The sequence below is a fragment of the Polyodon spathula genome, chromosome 37 (assembly GCF_017654505.1).
Source record: "Polyodon spathula isolate WHYD16114869_AA chromosome 37, ASM1765450v1, whole genome shotgun sequence".
NCBI classification, from domain to species: domain Eukaryota; kingdom Metazoa; phylum Chordata; class Actinopteri; order Acipenseriformes; family Polyodontidae; genus Polyodon; species Polyodon spathula.
Genome location: NC_054570.1, coordinates 1,102,214 through 1,119,762, shown reverse-complemented (window position 1 = coordinate 1,119,762; position 17,549 = coordinate 1,102,214). Strand labels below are relative to the sequence as shown.

Sequence of the window (17,549 nt, the reverse complement as noted above, 5' to 3'; positions counted from 1 at the left end):
ACGCAGCTCGCTGCAAAGCTGCCTTTCTGTTGGGTATTGAAGACTGGGAGGTCACTGACCCCCGTCCTGCAGGACTGGAAACGCTGCCAGCTTTTGTTTCGTTGATTTTGTCTGGTTTTTTTTTTTTGCCCACAGCTGCATTTAATCCCTGTACCTTCTGGTTTGTTTTCTACTGATTAAATACGTCTACATGAGATGAAAAGTGACCGGGCCGTGTTTCTCTTTGTTTTCGCTGTCATTTTGAATAAGCTGGGAAAGTCTAATTCATACCACATAGCAGGAAACAAAAACTCTCTCTATAACATGATACATTTACCTTTCACAAGAGATTTTATTACAAAATGCAACAAAAAACAAAAAACAAAAACCAAGATGCATATTTACAAGAATCCCACAGAAACAAACTACATAACTGACAAAGCAAGCGAGGGCTGCCTGCAAGGGTTCTTAGCCGCGGATTTCCGATTCTTCAGTTTATGCCACAGGTAGACGGCTGGCTTTTTAAAAGGCAGCCCGCAGACGCACCTGAAGGGGTCCTGACACGCCCTCCGCCTCGCCCCCTTCCTCTTCCTCCTCCTCCGTCTCCTCTTCCTCTTCTTGTGCTGGGCGAGGCGCGTGGCCCCGCAGGGCTCGCAGATGTAGCGGCTGCTCTCCGCGTGGCGCACCTGGTGCCGGAGGAGGTGCAGGCTGCGTGTGAACGCCTTGCCGCACTGGCAGCGGTGAGCCCGGGGGCCCCGGTGCAGGTAGCGATGCCGCACTGGCAGGGAGGGCTGGCGGGAGCTGGCACCGCACTGCCGGCACTCGAACAGCACGCCCCGGGGCAGGCAGCAGCGAGGGGCGGGGGTGGAGGGAGCCAGGGAGCCTGCTTCTGGGGTCGACTCCTTGCTCAGGTTGACGTACAGCCCCAGGATCTTCAGAGGCTCCGGATCTGGAGCGGGGTTAGGATTAGGATTCGGGGAGGGCCTGGAGGAGGCGACGCTTGTACTGAGAAGTGTCTGGCTGATCGGATGTGCGTCTGTTGCCACGTTAGGCTCGGGGGCGGGAGGTTGAAGCAACACCTGGGGTGCGGTGGTCTGTGGAGGAGGAGGAGGAGGAGGGCTGCCGAGGACCCCTGCCGACGAGGCTCGAGCATCGTGCACGACGCTTGGGACAGGAGTGGACGTCGGTCGCTGTCGAGGCGCGGAGGGCGAGTCGAAGGACGGGCAAGCGTGCTGGCTGAAGATGACGAAGTCCGGGAAGACCTCTCTGCAGAGGTGGCAGGTGTACATGCGCACGTAGTGGTGACCCTGCGCCTTGTGCTGGATCAGGCTGTTTTGGCTGGGGAAGGTCAGGGAGCAGAGCTCACACGCCACAGCGACCGGCCGCTCGGGGCAGCTCTGGGCGTGGCGCTGCATGAGAGAAGGGCTGCTGTAGGCGATGCCGCAGTGCGGGCATTTGGACGGGGACGCAGTGCGTGAAGCCGAAGCCGCGTCTCCTGCTGCTGGGGTTGGGCTGAATGGGTCTCGGCGGTTTCTGAAACCAGCGGGGCTGGTTTCCCCCGGCCCCGCCCCCCACGCAGCTGGAGCCGCGCCTCTTCCTGGGCCTGTAGGACGAGCCGCTGGAGTTCCTGCTGGAGAAGGAGTCGCTGGACGCATCCGAGATCTCCCCCGGGTTGAACTCTGAGTCCCCCTCTGGTAAGCTGTCTGAGTCGCTGGTGCTTTCCGGGAGGACCGGGTTGGACTCCGTGATGCTCTCCGTCTCCGAGTCCCCGAGCGCGGGGTCTGGGAGCACGGGCAGGCAGGAGCCCTCCTCTACTTTCAGATTATCCTGCAAAAGCAGTGCGGGACTGGAGGGGGCAGCTGGGAGGGGCGGCACCAGAGAGAACACGTCTGGTTTCACATCCTCCTCCTCCTCCTCTTCTATCGCTCGGTAACCCTGACCCTGTGCGCGTCTCCCCTCCCTGTCCCCCTCCCCTTCTTCCTGTTTGATTCCCTCAGTCTTCTTCCCCGTCACGTTCCTCACCTCCACCACGTGGATCTTCTTCTCCCGATTTTCCTCCGCCACGGAATCCCGTGGGAACCGCAGAGTCACGGAGTTGATGCTCCGGACCACCAAGGCGAAGTTCTTCCTCTTCCCGTTGTAAAACGTGGCTTCGGGCTCCTCGGCGGGTCTGCTGGGAAACCCTCCCTGTGGAGAGCCGGCCGGCGAGGCCCCCGCAGCGGGGGGAGTCGCGGTCTCCGTTGCCCTGCTGACGAGTCTCTCGGGCTGGTACCCGGGCGGGCGGGCTGCCTGCATCAGCCGGTGCTGGCCAAGCTTGGCGTAGGTGGGGCAGGGCATGTGGCACTGGAGCTCGCGACGGCTACAGTGGGTGGCGAGGTGCAGGTTGAAATCCCAGACCGTCGCGAAGGCCTGCCCGCAGCGGCAGCGCAGGGAGGCGTCGCGGTGAGCGTTGGACAGGTGCAGTCTCAGCGACGGGACCCTGCGGAACACCACCCTGCACATGTTGCACGTCATCTCCGGCTGGTGCTCCTGCAAGTGCAGGACGAGCTCCGAGGAGGAGGGAAAGGAGCGGCCACACTCCCAGCAGCCCTTCCTCCCTCCCGCCCCCCTGTCCCTGGGGCCCCCTCCCTTGCCCTCTTCCTCGTCCGAATCATCAGACAGGCTCAATAGGTCCCACTTGGACTGGCTGAAGTGCTCCTTCCCCTGCGAGGAAGAAACCAAACACAGACTTAGAGGGGGTGTTAGTAATTAGAATTATAGTTCTAGGAAATATCCTGAGCCTTGCATGAAGTATAAGTATTTAATATGAATTATTAAACATCAGAACAGTGGTCAATGTCAGCAATCGAATGACACTGTATTAAATGTTAATAGCCATCCGTTACTCATAACGCAGAAGACAACAGTGATTGCAGCTGACGCCTCTCGTTGATATATAACAGTCAGCTAGCTTCAAACAGTTACAGAACAGGCCAAAGCCCGAGAACGTGAGCTGAGAGGTCTGCTGCCAGTCCCCGGACGAGGCGATGGGCTCCCCCCAGATGGAGAACGGGATTGAGGGATCAAACCGAGGCGCTTTCTCGGGGAATCTCAGTGAGACGGTGCGTCTCCTCTCGCCTTGCAGCAGCGGCTCGGAAGGGTGTGTGGACGAGTCCAGGCTGACAGCGTACATCTTCAAGCAAGGTAAATAAGTAAACTTTTATTGACACGTCAGTGCTGGCTGCCGTGCTGTTCAATCCGCAGGGGCTGGACAAAAATAAAAATAGAGACACCCTCCCTGATCCTCGCACTGCTAATCGCTGTGGGCAATTTTAAACAGTTCCTGTTTCTGTGAAATGCTTTGTTATCTTTTAAAGTGCGATTATTTTCACAGGCACGAGTTTGGCTGCTATAACAAACACTCGGGGGTCAATGTAAAATATTTCCTGTTTTTTTTTTTTTTTTTTTTTTTAAATTAACTTTTAACAAAGGAGCCGGCAGGAGAGCTGCTAACACAGTCCTGGCCACTGCAGTGCCGCCTCTTGTTGTGATCATACCCAGGACTGGTCGGGAGCAGGGCTAGTGACATCCCATTCCTCCTGAACAGCTCCCATACCTGGCCACGTTATCAGAACCTGCCTGCCTGTGCAACCCCATAATCACCAAGCTGTACCAGGGAGGGGCTGCAGGGGGCGGCATGCCTGGGGGGGATGCCAGGGGGCTTCCCTGGGGAGGTCCTCTTCAGGGCCCACCATTGAGGAGGTGGACCAGAGTAGGAGCGAGACAGACTCGTCCACTGGTCCCCCGACCACTCCTCTAAAGAGAGGCTGAGCTTTTAAAGGGTGGTTTAGAGAGAGGAGGTAGAGAGCTCTCCCGATGTGCTGGGAGTGCTTCTCTTCCGAGCTGCAGTAAACTTGTACGACTGCATTGCAGGCTTAGTCTTCCAGCGCATAGTATGTTGCATAGAGATGTAACCAAAGACTCCTCAACACCCCCCCGCTTGTAGATCTGTTGATCTGCCCTCTTGCTCTGAGCTGGACCCTCAGCTAATGCACCATCCTTACACTGTTGCACTACTAAGATATCTTTGTGGATATAACTTTCTGTGATGCTAACTGGCTGCATCCTTGTTCATATTGTGTTCTAGTAGCATTATTATTTGCACTTGCTGTAAACTACACTGTGTTTCAATATGAATCTCGCATTGTAACCCTGTACTGCCCTGTAACACCTGTGTGAGTCGCCTGGGATAAAGACATCTGCCAAATAAATAAAGATACGGAGCTTGAATTGTTTGCTTTTCTTCTTCAATGGGATATCCAGACAGAGAACATCTGTGTAGGGTTGTATGTATAAACACATTGTTCTTGGCGCTCTCGTGGAGCTGTTGGTAAACACGATAAGAAACAAGTTCAATGTGACTAGTTCAAGACAGGTAAGGTCATTGCAATAAAAAATATCTTCTTAGAAACATTACCCAACTGTTTCAAATCCCACGATGCCAGATATCAGTTCACAGAAGCCCAAATTCCCGAAGTCCTACCAATCCCAAGAAAGTCCTCCCAAAGGAAGGGGAGGCTGGGCCCTGCAACCCGTTCCACACCTGCCCCTCCTCCTCGGACAGGCTTTCAGTTTCCCACAATGTTATCTGAGGAGCTGAAGGGAACGAGATAGCCAGTCCAACGTCCACGATGCAGCTGGGATATAAGCAGGGAGCCCGGCGCTCGGCAGCAGTATGAACCAGTGTGAAGCCACAATCTAGAAATGACAATGCTTTGGATTCTGGGCTGCCTGGCGCTCGCCAGCTCTGCTTTCGGTAAGACGAGATTTCTCTTATTTGCCGTGCTTTTTTTTTTGTTTGAAATGAAGGTTAAAAGTGGCCTTGCATATCATGTCAGAACTGCGGGTAATTATCTTGTGGTCTCGGACGTACCGAGACCCTGAAATATCTCCCGGTTTACAATTGATAGTAAACGACAACACGAAACTTGAAGGCAGGGTTGTAAGGTGACAGAATTGTAATCCCAGTGTAGAGTTAAGAGGCCTGGTGATATTGTGAGGGGGTGACGCCGTGGCCTCTGCAAACCCAGTGCTTTGTCTCCTTGTCCTGAATGAGCCTTGTCCTTCGTGCTGTTCCAGGGTGCGGGGTCCCGTCCATCAGGCCAATCATCAGCAACTACAACAAGATCGTGAATGGGGAGAACGCCGTGCCTGGATCCTGGCCTTGGCAGGTCTCTCTGCAGGTGAGTAAAACACGGCCAGCGACGCCAAACCCCAGGGCTCCCCCAGACTCCAGACCCCAGATCTGCCCCAGACCCCAGGGCTCCCCTAGACCCCAGGGCTCCCCCAGACTCCAGACCCCAGATCTGCCCCAGACCCCAGGGCTCCCCTAGACCCCAGAGCTGCCCCAGACCCCCCCCCCCCCCCCCCAGCTGGGGGTGTCCTTCAGGGGAGAAAGCCTCGAACCCCCACAGGAAGAGAAAGCTGTAACTTGCACTGTGTTACTCGTTCATCCTTGTGATTCTCCCTGCGTTCAGGAAACTACTGGGTTTCATTTCTGCGGCGGATCCCTGATCAATCAGTACTGGGTGGTGACAGCAGCTCATTGCAGAGTCAGGTAGGTCCTGTCTTCAAACACTGCGTGCGTGTGTGGGGTGTGTGTGTGTGAGTGGTGACCGTGCATCGTGGTGTGGTGTGTGTGTGAGTGCACGTGTTGTGTGATGCTGTGTGTGTGTGTGTGTGTGTGTGGGTGCGTGTTGTGTGCGTGCAGTGTTGTGTGATGCGTGCGAGTGTTTGCGTGTTTGCGTGCGTGTGTGTGCGTGCAGTGTTGTGTGATGCTCTGCGGGTGCGTGCGTGTTTGCGTGTGTGGGTGCGTGTGTGTTGCGTGCAGTGTTGTGTGATGCTCTGCGAGTGTGTGTGTGTTTGCGTGCGTGGGTGCGTGTGCGTGTGCAGTGTTGTGTGATGCTCTGCGAGTGCATTGTGTGCAGTGTTTGTTTGATGCTCTGCACACACCACAACAAGCATTGTTGTGTGTGGCACACGCTGTTCACAACCACTACGAGACGATGCGTGCGTGGGTGCACATTGCACCAACACACCGTGCACGTCACAACACACTACGATACGAGCTGCTGACACGCGCACACCACACATTTGGTGCGTGGGGTGCGTCACAACACACTACGTGACGCTCTACACGCACACGCAACAAACGTTTGTGTGCATGGCACTGCACACTACGATAGAACGCCTCACGTGCTGTCACGTCATCACGACACAACACTGGTGCGTGCGTCGTGTGTGCGTGCGGTAGTGTCACGTGGATGCACTGGTGCGTGCTGTGTTTGCGTGTGTGGGTGCGTGTGTGTGTGTGTGTGCGCGTGCAGTGTTGTGTGATGCTCTGCGAGTGCGTGCGTGTTTGCGTGTGTGGGTGCGTGTGCAGTGTTGTGTGATGCTCTGCGGGTGCGTGCGTGTTTGCGTGCGTGGGTGAGTGTGCGTGTGCAGTGTTGTGTGATGCTCTGCGGGTGCGTGCGTGTTTGCGTGTGTGGGTGCGTGCAGTGTTGTGTGATGCTCTGCGGGTGTGTGCGTGGGTGCGTGTGTGTGTGCGTGCAGTGTTGTGTGATGCTCTGCGGGTGCGTGCGTGTTTGCGTGTGTGGGTGCGTGTGCAGTGTTGTGTGATGCTCTGCGGGTGCGTGCGTGTTTGCGTGCGTGGGTGCGTGTGCGTGTGCAGTGTTGTGTGATGCTCTGCGGGTGCGTGCGTGTTTGCGTGCGTGGGTGCGTGCAGTGTTGTGTGATGCTCTGCGAGTGCGTGCGTGTTTGCGTGTGTGGGTGCGTGTGCGTGTGCAGTGTTGTGTGATGCTCTGCGGGTGCGTGCGTGGGTGCGTGTGTGTGTGCAGTGTTGTGTGATGCTCTGCGGGTGCGTGCGTGTTTGCGTGCATGTTTGCGTGCGTGTTTGCGTGCGTGGGTGCGTGCAGTGTTGCGTGATGCTCTGCTGTTAAGGATTTTGTCCCGTCGGTGAGATGAGATGATAAAAGCTGTATAACCATTGATGCAGACCAGCCGGCTCTTCTGCACTGTGGTTAAGATGCTTGCTCGCGGTGTGCAGGGCAGCCCGTTCGCTCTCAGAACTATGCGCAGAGCTTCATGCTTTGGAACCCTGGAATCCTAACGATTCTGTCACTTCGATTTCATATTCACCCCGTTATGTAGAATCCTCTGATGGTTCCATTTAGAACCCCTTGCTCTTCACTGACCCAGAGCGTGTTCCCTCCCTCCCCCAGCGCCAGTCGCCATCGCGTCATCCTGGGAGAGTACGACAGATCTTCCAACGCTGAACCCATCCAGGTGAAGGCCATCGCCAGGGTAAGCTCACCTCCCCCCCTCGGAAACTACAGCACCCTGTTTATATTCCAGTCCAGCTGTCTGAGGAGACAGAGACGTCAGCAGGACTGGATTGTCTCCATGGACCCTCTTGACAGAGGGGACGCTAAAAGAGTTTGTGTCTCACCCCCCCCCCGCAGGTCTTCTTTCACCCGAACTACAACGCTCAGAACTTCAACAACGACGTGAGCCTCCTGCGCCTGTCCTCTCCGGCTCAGATCACTCCCCGCGTGTCCCCCGTGTGCCTGGCTTCCAGCAACAACATCCCGGCCGGAACCAAGTGTGTCACGACCGGCTGGGGCCGCACTCGCTTCAGCTGTGAGCAGCGCCAAAGAAAGATGTGAGGCTTTCTTTCCTCCTCCCCCCCCCTCCCCCCCTCCTCCTCCTCCTCCTCCTCCTCCTCCTCCTCCTCCCCCCCCCCCCCCCGCTGTACAGACTTTTTGAGCAAAAACCACAGGGTGCAAACGACAGCAGCATATACAGAATAAGAAATAGCAACGGAATAATGTGTCACCTCTCGACTGCTCTGGATGAAGCCGTTGTGCAACGTCAATCATGAGTGTGACAGACAGACAGACAGCTCCATATATATATATTATATATATATAAATCTATAAATATGTATCTCCGCAGAGCCTGATCCTGTCAGTAATGCCTGCTATGTATTGTTAATGCCGAGCTTCATGGCACTCTGATAAGCTCTTCTCTGGATGTGTGTGACATGCGGAATGCGGTCTCTTTGCAGCCAGCCCAGCCATTCTGCAGCAGGTCGCTCTGCCCCTCCTCTCCCCCAGCTCCTGCAAACAGTACTGGGGCAACAAGATCTCTGACGTGATGATCTGCGCTGGTGCTTCCGGAGCCTCGTCCTGCCAGGTAAATACACGCCACGCGAATGACAACCACTCATTGTGAGAAAAAAACCAAATATCTATGCATTCCATACCTGTACTAGCCATTGGTAAAGGCACGGTCGTGTGGTGTGCAGGGTGAGTCACACACCTAGCCGGCAGGTTCCGTGCTCCCCCCTCTGTTAACCCCTGCCTCTCTTCCCCCAGGGTGACTCCGGCGGGCCGCTGGTGTGTGAGCGCAGCGGGACCTGGGATCTCGTGGGCATCGTGTCCTGGGGCACCCAGGACTGCAGTGTGCAGGCACCTGCCGTGTACGCCCGCGTGGCTGCGCTGCGCAGCTGGATCGATAACACTGTGGCGTACAACTAGAGCTTCACGGACACCTGCTACCGCTGTACCTGAGAGACTGTGAAATAAAGAAAGGCTTGAATCTGAAGTGACAGCGTGTTAGTGTCTCTGTGGACTGTATGTGTGTGTGTGTGTGTTTATATTGTCCTGTATAGTTGTTTTTCAGTTTTGTCTCCACTAGGTGGTGGTCTAGAGAAGCAGTGTTGATAACCACAGGATCAGATATTGACCTATCTATACAAACCCAGCAGAGCTGTAAAGAATGAGACTCTTGTTCTGCATGGTGATATGAATCAGTGTGTGTGAGAGAGAAGCAGTATCTAGCCATTCAAATACCAGGCACTAACCACAGACACAAAACCCTCTCACAGCGACAGGCAGATAAACACCAGAGATATATTCGTCACAGGTTTGACTGGATAGCCCACAAGCACATCACTGATCAGGAAGGGCTGGTAATAGGAAGCCCAGGTAGAGTGGATCCGAAGAGAATGATCGTTTGAGTTCTGGAGGGTTTCCAGGGTGTATCTCAGCTACACATGCTGCCTGTGGCTGCTGCTGTAACCGGCGTGCATATTATTCTGATAAAGGTTTGCTATAATACAACCACAGCAAAGCAAAGTGTAATCACAAAGAAATACCAAGGACAGCATAACCAGGGGAAAGCATAGGGGAAAAACTGTGAGATTACTGTGCAAATTTACCTCATCAAGGGCAATTAGCAATTACCCCCCACCCAGAACTGGAGAGAGAGAGAGAGAGAGAGAGAGAGAGAGAGAGAGAGAGAGAGAGAGAGAGAGAGAGAGAGAGAGAGAGAGAGAGAGAGAGAGAGGCAGGCACACAGTGAGAGAGAGAGAGAGCAAGAGAGTGCTGTATTGAGACAGAGAGAGAGAGAGAGCTGTATTAACAGAGAGACCGACTACCACTTCTCTGCTCTCAATTGAAACTTCTGGGGTTACAGCTAGAACAGCTACAACTAGAAATTTTGGATCAAATTTAAAAAAAAAATTTGGGTAGGCAAACATTATTATTATTATTATTATTTCATTGATTTTTAATGCTGATTGTTATTATATTTATTATTGTTTTTACAGCTGTTTAATTATGCAGGTATAAAAAGCAGGCATAGTGTTCAATTTAATAAAACTGTTATCTGAACACCGTGTGCCACAATACAGCACAATGCTTCTATTGCGCTGCCAAAGTATTATCACTATCACCTGCAAGAGCTGCTGCCAAACAAGAAGGTAACAATGTTTACTTTTATTAACTTGTAAAATCCAGCTTAACAAATGTGTGTTGACTGATAATGGTTACTTTATATAAATGGTTACTTTATATAAATGTGTGTTGACTGTTTGATAATGGTTACTTTATATAAAGTGGCTGGTTTATTAATTTCTGGTTCAGTGAAGCCCACCCCCCATACCCCCACTTAGTGCTTCTCAACTCCCAGTCCATCGTATCAGTAGCATGGATTTCAATTTGTTTAAAAGGCATTTTAAAGACAACAGGACTAGTGCCTTCATCAGCGTTACTGAAACTAAACTGAGTCAAGCAGGCCAGCGTTTGGGCTCCAGTGCCTTCATCAGCGTTACTGAAACTAAACTGAGTCAAGCAGAGCAGCGTTTGGGCTCCAGTGCCTTCATCAGTCTTATTGAAACTAGAAGAGACCGAGTCAAGCAGACCAGCGTTTGGGCTCTAGTGCCTTCATCAGTGTTATTGAAACTAGAAGAGACCGAGTCAAGCAGACCAGCGTTTGGGCTCCAGTGCCTTCATCAGTGTTATTGAAACTAGAAGAGACCGAGTCAAGCAGACCAGCGTTTGGGCTCCAGTGCCTTCATCAGTGTTATTGAAACTAGAAGAGACCGAGTCAAGCAGACCAGCGTTTGGGCTCTAGTGCCTTCATCAGTGTTATTGAAACTAGAAGAGAGTGAGTCAAGCAGAGCAGCGTTTGGGCTCTAGTGCCTTCATCAGTGTTATTGAAACTAGAAGAGACCGAGTCAAGCAGACCAGCGTTTGGGCTCTAGTGCCTTCATCAGTGTTATTGAAACTAGAAGAGACTGAGTCAAGCAGACCAGCGTTTGGGCTCTAGTGCCTTCATCAGTGTTATTGAAACTAGAAGAGACCGAGTCAAGCAGAGCAGCGTTTGGGCTCTATTGCTGATCAGTGACTATAGCTCATGTATTCAATGTATATGTCAAGCAGAGCAGTGTGTGTGTGTGTGTCTTATATATATATATATCTTATATATATATAGGTGTATATGTATATATATATATATATATATATATATATATATATATATATATATATATATATATATATATACATATCACAGATTCCTTTGTATTATGTTTGCAATCCTTCTCAGTCATTCTTATTGCAAATACTGTTTTGTCTTTTTCATAAATGATGTAGGTGAGATTAGCCATCTGTCTTCACAGGTCCAAATGTATTGTCAGGGGATATTATTGCGTGAGTTTTAGTTGCATCTCTCAATGTAGCTCTGCTGCGTGTTAAACAGCTGCGCTCCACAAACTCGTTAAGCGATATGTCATTTCTTTTCAGCGAGATTCCGAAGATGTCTGACAATGGCACTGCCAGCGAGCCTGCGAACAAGAGCGCCCTGCATGGGCTGCACGTGCTCTCCACGGTCCTGTACTCCCTCACCTTCCTCCTGGGCACCACGGGCAACGGCCTGGTCGTCTGGATCACCGGCTTCAAGATGAAGAAGACGGTCAACACCGTGTGGTTCCTCAACCTGGCCGTCGCCGACTTCACCTTCACCGCTTTCCTGCCCCTCACCATCGCCACCAACGCACTGGGATTCAGGTGGGTCTTCGGGGGCTTCGTGTGCAAGCTGAACTCGTGGGTCCTGGTCACGACGATGTACGGCAGTGTGTTCCTCCTCGCCGCCATCAGCCTGGACCGCTGCATCTCCGTGGTGGCCGCGGTTTGGGCACACAACTTCCGCACAGTCCAGAAGGCCTACCTCGCCTGCTTCCTTCTCTGGGCGGCCGCCCTCCTCATGAGCTCCCCCTATTTGGCTTTCCGCGACGCGGTCGAGAATCACAACGTGACGTACTGCGTCCTCCGGCGCCACAACTATTCATCCAAAGCCCTGTTGAGGGTGCACAAGACCCTGACCCTGATGCGGTTCTTCTTTGCCTTTCTCTTCCCTTTCCTGGTCATCATCTCCTGCTACATCCTCATCGCGCAACGGCACTGCGCCAAGCAGCGGCAGCGCTCTTACAAACCGCTCCGAATCGTGGTTGCCGTCATTGTGACCTTTTTCGTTTGCTGGCTTCCATTTCACGTCCTCCAGCTCGTGGAACTGAGAGCCCATGAAACACAAGACTCTTTTCTGTGGATGCTGGTGCATTTCGGGATGCCCATCGCCACTGGCATGGCTTTCTTCAACAGCTGCATGAACCCAATTCTCTACGTGTGCATGTGTCAGGACTTCCGGGAGAAGTTCAAGAAGTCCATCCTGCTGGCGATTGAAAGCGCCTTCGTGGAGGAGGGGACTGTGTACTCCCTGAGCGCATCCCGGCGCTCCACAGGACAGCACTGCAGGGTGAGCCTGAAGCCGGAGACTGTGAACCGCACCGAACACTGGACCATACCGAGTACATACAGACTTGCAAATCCCCTTTCAGTCACTGCTTTATGATTGTACCATGTTACGGTTCCTATCTGTATCTATTTTATAGTGCGTGTGTGTTTTATTTTATTTTTTTGTCTGTTTTGGCTGGGCAGCCTCCCGAACTCCAGAGTTAAATAAAAATTTGTGACCAAGGGGGATATAGTTGGAAACATTACAGGAGTCCGTAGGTGAGCTTGGTTCACAACAAACAACTGCCATCTCATTGCAGTTTGGGGTGATCAAACTTGACGCTCACACACCTAACACATCGCGTATATTAACTGATTACACCACTCTGCATCAGACCTGGAACTCATGAACCACTACTAAAAACGTGCTTTTTTTATATATATTTTTTTATTTTTACTTGGTTGGCTTCTCAAACATGACTTATAAGATGTTAATATGACCGATTCCCCTCTAGAAATTTGCTGCCCTTAATAAGAAATGTAAAAGTGCAGCACAGCCAAAAATATGCATATCCTGTGTACGAAACCCACAGTAACCACGGTGACATAATGGGTTCCAGTGCTTTTTTTGTCCTTTTTTTTTGCACTGGTGCACAGACAGGCCTGTTTTTATTCTTTGCCTTTATCACTTTTTTTAAAAATATTCTCTTGCAGAGGAGATGATAATAATAAAGCAGTCTTTGTGAATTGAGGCAGACTGTGTGCTGGTTTTATTCCTTATATGGCAAAGTGGGTTACTCTAATGTGAAAAGGTTCAATATATGATGTAGTTATTAAATGGGATTCACTTATCCACAGAAATACTTCATACCCCCCCACCCTCATTTCTGCTGCTTTCCAAATTCCTGTTGTTTTTTTAAAGGGTTGCTGCCCAGTGCTTAAAAGAACACATGTGAAACTCTCCAACCGTTGAAGAGTGAGGTGATCCCTGCAGTAATCGCTCAGATCAAACCGGTTCTTTGCATGAGGAAATGAAAACCTGGCTTTGAAATGCACTCCACTTCCCTGTGTTATTTATAGAGTTTTGTGTTGTTTTGAGAAGCAGTTTTTATTCTGTAATTATTTTTCCATCGGGACACACACACACACATCAGCCAAACCGCAGCTTTACGAAGACGTGCACCTCGTACAAAACACACAATTACACTCGATGGGTCAATAACCGCGCCTCGTGAGACAGCTTCTTGTTACTGTGAAGAAGGCCAAGTCTTTGCTAAGGGTGTTTGTATGAAAAAAGCCTGGGGGTTTGTTAGTCATAGTGTCCCTGCTTGTCTTCTAATAATCATCTATTTCTGGAACAAGTCGTTTCCTGGGAACAGCAGGAAGGCAACCAATGATAGAGCAGCTGCCAGAATAAAACTGGCTTCCCTTTTTTTTTTTCATTTTGTTATGCTAGTATAGACACAGGGCATGTGAGTTTGTGTTATTTGAAAGATCAGGTACAGGCAAAAAAAAGCAAGTTCTGCTTTTACACACAACCACAAACTCCAGCCTTTATAGAGCGCGGACAGCAATCTGCACACGATACACATGTTGACATTTCAAGCAGCAGCTGTTTGAATGGTGGAATATTTGTCCCAGTGCGTTTTTTTCAAGCCACTAAATATTCAAAACGAACTTTTAAAAGGAAAAATAAAACCACCTTCAAAATGAGAACAAGATATAAACAGGAAGCGTATGTCCGGAGTTGAAAAGCGCCCCTGAGCTGTTAGCAGAGTACACTGCGGTTGGCAGTAACCTGGGTCAGGGCTTCTCGCTAGTTTAGATTTATCAGCTCCAGTGACAGACTTTACTCTTCCCCCATTGGTCAATTCCGAGGACTGCCTCTTGTTCTCGTTGGTGGACATCGCCGTCACTTCTCTATACTGCTCAAATCCAATCGCCGATCGGACCGGATGAGATTGGACTACAATTCAACAAATTGTGCCGCTGCTGCCCCATGGGAAATGTAGTTTTATAGGTCTGTTTCCTTTCTGGTTGACTGGTAACTGGTTAATCCCCGGTAGGGCGCCCGGTTCAGTTTCAGTTGAACGTAGAAAGACAGGAAGGATAGACTGTGTGCGTAAATATACCAGGTTTTATTTTAGTTTTCACAAGGTGTCAGCTTTTACCACAGTAAGATGACAAAACTATTTTTTTTTCTTCAGTGTTTTTCATTATCAGGTGTTTCATTACCTCGATATGAAATAGTTTGTATTTCTGTTAACCCTTCAGGTCGTTTCAGAGAGACTCCCCTTCTCCGTCGCCCCCTCCGAAACCCCTGGACCTCCCCCGAAGAGGCGTCCCGTACCGTAGCACCCCCCCCTTGGAAGCCATCGCACAGCTCCTTCAGGACACTGCAGGTAAAATAAGACCTCTTTCCACACTATCACTGCCACATGGACAGGTTTCAAATATACACAGAGAAGACTGTGAGGGAATACTGACTGAAATCAATCACTCAATCACAGTCAATCAATCAATCAATCAATCAGTCAGTCAAGCAAGCCTACACCGTGTGCTCCCTACCCTTTTGACAACGCAACGTTTCACATGTGTAACTCCTGGCTGAGGTTTGTTACAAGGTGTCCTCCGAATGGAAAACTTTACCATAAGAAACAAAGAAAGACGATCAATCTAGTTTCCAGTCAAACAAAGCAATCCCAGCGCCCATTCTTAACACATTTCAGCATGTGCACCTCGTTATTCACGAGTGATGACGGGATCTGAAGCAGAAGCGCCATGTTGCACAAATCAGACCAGGTTTAGCCATCGCTGCCACTGCAGTGTTTCCAGTGGTTAGACAAGTTAATTCAGGGATGGACTCCCGTTGCAAAGCAGTTTGATCCATTCCTGGTTTTACAATGAGTTTAATAGTAAGACACGCACTCTGCCAATCTGAAACGCGTCACCATTTTCATCTTTTAACTGAACAACATTACAAGCCGGCTCAGCTGTTCTGATCTCCATTACAACCCCACTCAAAGAGAGAGAGAGCAGGACAACACCATGCAGGCGGCACACACTACACATACCTATCTATAGAAGCTACTGGGATGCGTTTTCAGCGGAAACACCCTGAATGTTTCAGAAAGAGAAAAACTAAACCAAAATGTTTAAAGCTGAAGCAGCTGGCAACGTGATTCCGAGGGGCAGAGTGGGGTGAGGGGTCTGGGGTGCGCTCTCTCTCTCTCTCTCTCTCTCTCTCTCTCTCTCTCATCCCCAGCGGGATGGTGAAGGACAGGTAGTCCGCCACCTCGCCCCACTCTGCTCTGAAGTGCTGGAAGATGGTGATCCACGTGGTGAGAACCACCACCCAGAACAGCAGCCCGAGCGCCGAGCGCTTCACATCTGAGAGGGAGAGGGAGAGAGGGGGTCAGCCACACGCACAAACAGAGAGAGAGAGAGAGACCAACGCCTTACATCTAGAGACATCCTGTCCGTTAAAAGATACAAGAACTTGAAGTGCCGTTTCCTTGAGTGGTTTTATTACTGAGATTCCTCAAAGACTGGGGCCTTAATTCATAAAACGTACACGAGAACTTTCTACTAGAAAATAAACTTAGTAAGACTAATGAAGAAGTAAAAAAATCAACCTTTGGACTAGAAGACTCTCTCAATGACTACAATGTTGCTGTTTTATTTATTTATTTCGTTGTGTTCCTACTTTACTCAGCCCTCTACCCCAGACTCACATGTTTTGAGCAGCGCCTGCTCCGTGTACACGGGCTTCATGAAGGCTTCCCTGAAAAACCAGACCACATTGACGAGCCACAGGAAGGGGAGCAGGGCAAAGCCACCTGGGACAGAGAGAGAGAGAGAGAGAGGGTCAGCGTGCAGAGATCAGTGGATTAACAATTCAGACAGTTTCAGGGCTAAAGGAAGAGCTTCTGGAAATGTCAATCAATCTTTGTTTTATATAGCGCCTCTCATAGTGGACCACCATCACCAAGCGCTTCACAAGACAGCGAGGAACAAGGAACATATATGTTTAAACATGACAGGGGGCTTGGCCTGCGTCCTCATAAGGTAGGTTTTGTCACAGCTTCCTTCCTGCTGACCCAGCAAGCACTATAAACTCACACACACACACTATACCTGTAGATCTCTATATGCAGGTACATGGTTTTGTGAGAGTGCTCCTATGACTGGTCTATCTAGTTCTCTACCGGTCTAGCTCTGTCTAGCTGTGTGGACAGGCTGCTCTGTGTCTCTGTCTAGCTGTGTGGACAGGCTGCTCTCTGTATCTCTGTCTAGCTGTGTGGACAGGCTGCTCTCTGTATCTCTGCCTAGCTGTGTGGACAGGCTGCTCTCTGTATCTCTGTCTAGCTGTGTGGACAGGCTGCTCTCACTGTGTCTCTGTCTAGCTGTGTGGACAGGCTGCTCTCAGTGTGTCTCTGTCTAGCTGTGTGGACAGGCTGCTCTCACTGTGTCTCTGTCTAGCTGTGTGGACAGGCTGCTCTCAGTGTGTCTCTGTCTAGCTGTGTGGACAGGCTGCTCTCAGTGTGTCTCTGTCTAGCTGTGTGGACAGGCTGCTCTCAGTGTGTCTCTGTCTAGCTGTGTGGACAGGCTGCTCTCAGTGTGTCTCTGTCTAGCTGTGTGGACAGGCTGCTCTCACTGTGTCTCTGTCTAGCTGTGTGGACAGGCTGCTCTCAGTGTGTCTCTGTCTAGCTGTGTGGACAGGCTGCTCTCAGTGTGTCTCTGTCTAGCTGTGTGGACAGGCTGCTCTCTGTGTCTCTTACCCAGGTAATACTTCCTGCACAGGTTCAGTTTGTCCTCGTTCGGCATGCGCTCCAGATTCATGCTTCACTGCGATTGCTGTGGTAAGAAAATGAAGAGCAGAAACACAAGTGAACACAGAGGAGCAAAAAAAAAACATACATACATAATAAAATATATAAGAGACAGAAAACTCAGCACGGTGCAATTACACACACAGCGCCTGAGGGGAGAGCAATGCGCTGCCCATCGCTCCTCTCTATCCAGGTGCTGCCCAGGAAACCGCTTACACCGGCAAGAAAAGCACCATAACACCAAAACACGACATTTCGTGATCAAACATTAAACGTGACCCACGCAGTTTGTTTCACAAAAGATTAGAAGTCGTGGGTTTCTGTTTGTTTGTTTGTAATTCTAATGCTACCATAACGAGCCATTTCTGTTTTTTTTTTTTTGTGTAGTTTCTCACTTGAGTACATTTCCATTCTTAATGAAATCATTCCATCTTACCGTTACTAATTACAGGTGAAAACACACTCACACTCACACTTACACTCACACTTCAGCTGAGAGAGAAAACAAACCAAATAAAAGAGCTCATCCGCACCTAACACACCCACTTCCTGCGTGAGGACGCGGCTGAGCGCAAAGCACACCGGGAGATGTAGTTTACGCTGCATTCTGGGTTGTGTAGTTTAT

The 17,549-nt window shown here is 50.6% G+C and overlaps 3 protein-coding genes across 9 annotated transcripts; 2 read left to right on the top strand and 1 right to left on the bottom strand.

Moving 5' to 3' along the window:
- The first annotated feature begins 4,227 nt into the window (after positions 1 to 4,227).
- LOC121304250 (chymotrypsin-like protease CTRL-1) lies at positions 4,228 to 9,279 on the top strand. The gene is made up of 7 exons (XM_041235275.1): positions 4,228 to 4,774; positions 5,098 to 5,201; positions 5,496 to 5,575; positions 7,239 to 7,320; positions 7,479 to 7,656; positions 8,084 to 8,211; positions 8,394 to 9,279. Exons 1-7 carry the CDS (start codon positions 4,723 to 4,725, stop codon positions 8,553 to 8,555), a joined length of 786 nt encoding a protein of 261 aa, XP_041091209.1. The 5' UTR covers positions 4,228 to 4,722; the 3' UTR covers positions 8,556 to 9,279.
- A 156-nt stretch (positions 9,280 to 9,435) lies between these two features.
- LOC121304229 (chemokine-like receptor 1) lies at positions 9,436 to 12,839 on the top strand. Of its 2 annotated transcripts, none has more exons than XM_041235241.1 (2): positions 9,436 to 9,547; positions 11,106 to 12,839. In XM_041235241.1, exon 2 carries the CDS (start codon positions 11,119 to 11,121, stop codon positions 12,208 to 12,210), a length of 1,092 nt encoding a protein of 363 aa, XP_041091175.1. In that variant the 5' UTR covers positions 9,436 to 9,547; positions 11,106 to 11,118; the 3' UTR covers positions 12,211 to 12,839. The 2 variants fall into 2 exon arrangements, with proteins under 2 accessions (XP_041091175.1, XP_041091174.1); XM_041235240.1 differs by lacking the exon at positions 9,436 to 9,547 and adding an exon at positions 9,622 to 9,781.
- A 1,372-nt stretch (positions 12,840 to 14,211) lies between these two features.
- Positions 14,212 to 17,530, bottom strand: LOC121304266 (gamma-secretase subunit PEN-2-like). Of its 6 annotated transcripts, none has more exons than XM_041235299.1 (4): positions 17,458 to 17,530; positions 16,874 to 16,949; positions 15,827 to 15,931; positions 14,212 to 15,482 (listed from the first exon to the last, which is right to left on the bottom strand). In XM_041235299.1, exons 2-4 carry the CDS (start codon positions 16,932 to 16,934, stop codon positions 15,196 to 15,198), a joined length of 453 nt encoding a protein of 150 aa, XP_041091233.1. In that variant the 5' UTR covers positions 16,935 to 16,949; positions 17,458 to 17,530; the 3' UTR covers positions 14,212 to 15,195. The 6 variants fall into 6 exon arrangements, with proteins under 6 accessions (XP_041091233.1, XP_041091230.1, XP_041091231.1 ...); XM_041235296.1 differs by having other exon boundaries at positions 17,404 to 17,508; XM_041235297.1 differs by lacking the exon at positions 17,458 to 17,530 and adding an exon at positions 17,361 to 17,446.
- Between the last annotated feature and the right edge of the window lie 19 nt (positions 17,531 to 17,549).

Coding starts and splice junctions, on each gene's coding strand:
- LOC121304250 (XM_041235275.1), top strand. CDS start 4,723: ATGACAATGCTTTGGATTCTGGGCTGCCTGGCGCTCGCCAGCTCTGCT. Junction 5,576..7,238: donor GCAGCTCATTGCAGAGTCAG/GTAGGTCCTGTC, acceptor TCCCTCCCCCAG/CGCCAGTCGCCATCGCGTCA. Junction 7,321..7,478: donor AGGTGAAGGCCATCGCCAGG/GTAAGCTCACCT, acceptor CCCCCCCCGCAG/GTCTTCTTTCACCCGAACTA.
- LOC121304229 (XM_041235240.1), top strand. CDS start 9,717: ATGCTTCTATTGCGCTGCCAAAGTATTATCACTATCACCTGCAAGAGC. Junction 9,782..11,105: donor AGCTGCTGCCAAACAAGAAG/GTAACAATGTTT, acceptor ATTTCTTTTCAG/CGAGATTCCGAAGATGTCTG.
- LOC121304266 (XM_041235299.1), bottom strand. CDS start 16,934: ATGAATCTGGAGCGCATGCCGAACGAGGACAAACTGAACCTGTGCAGG. Junction 15,932..16,873: donor GTGCAGGAAGTATTACCTGG/GTAAGAGACACA, acceptor TCTCTGTCCCAG/GTGGCTTTGCCCTGCTCCCC. Junction 15,483..15,826: donor GCAGGCGCTGCTCAAAACAT/GTGAGTCTGGGG, acceptor TCTCCCTCTCAG/ATGTGAAGCGCTCGGCGCTC.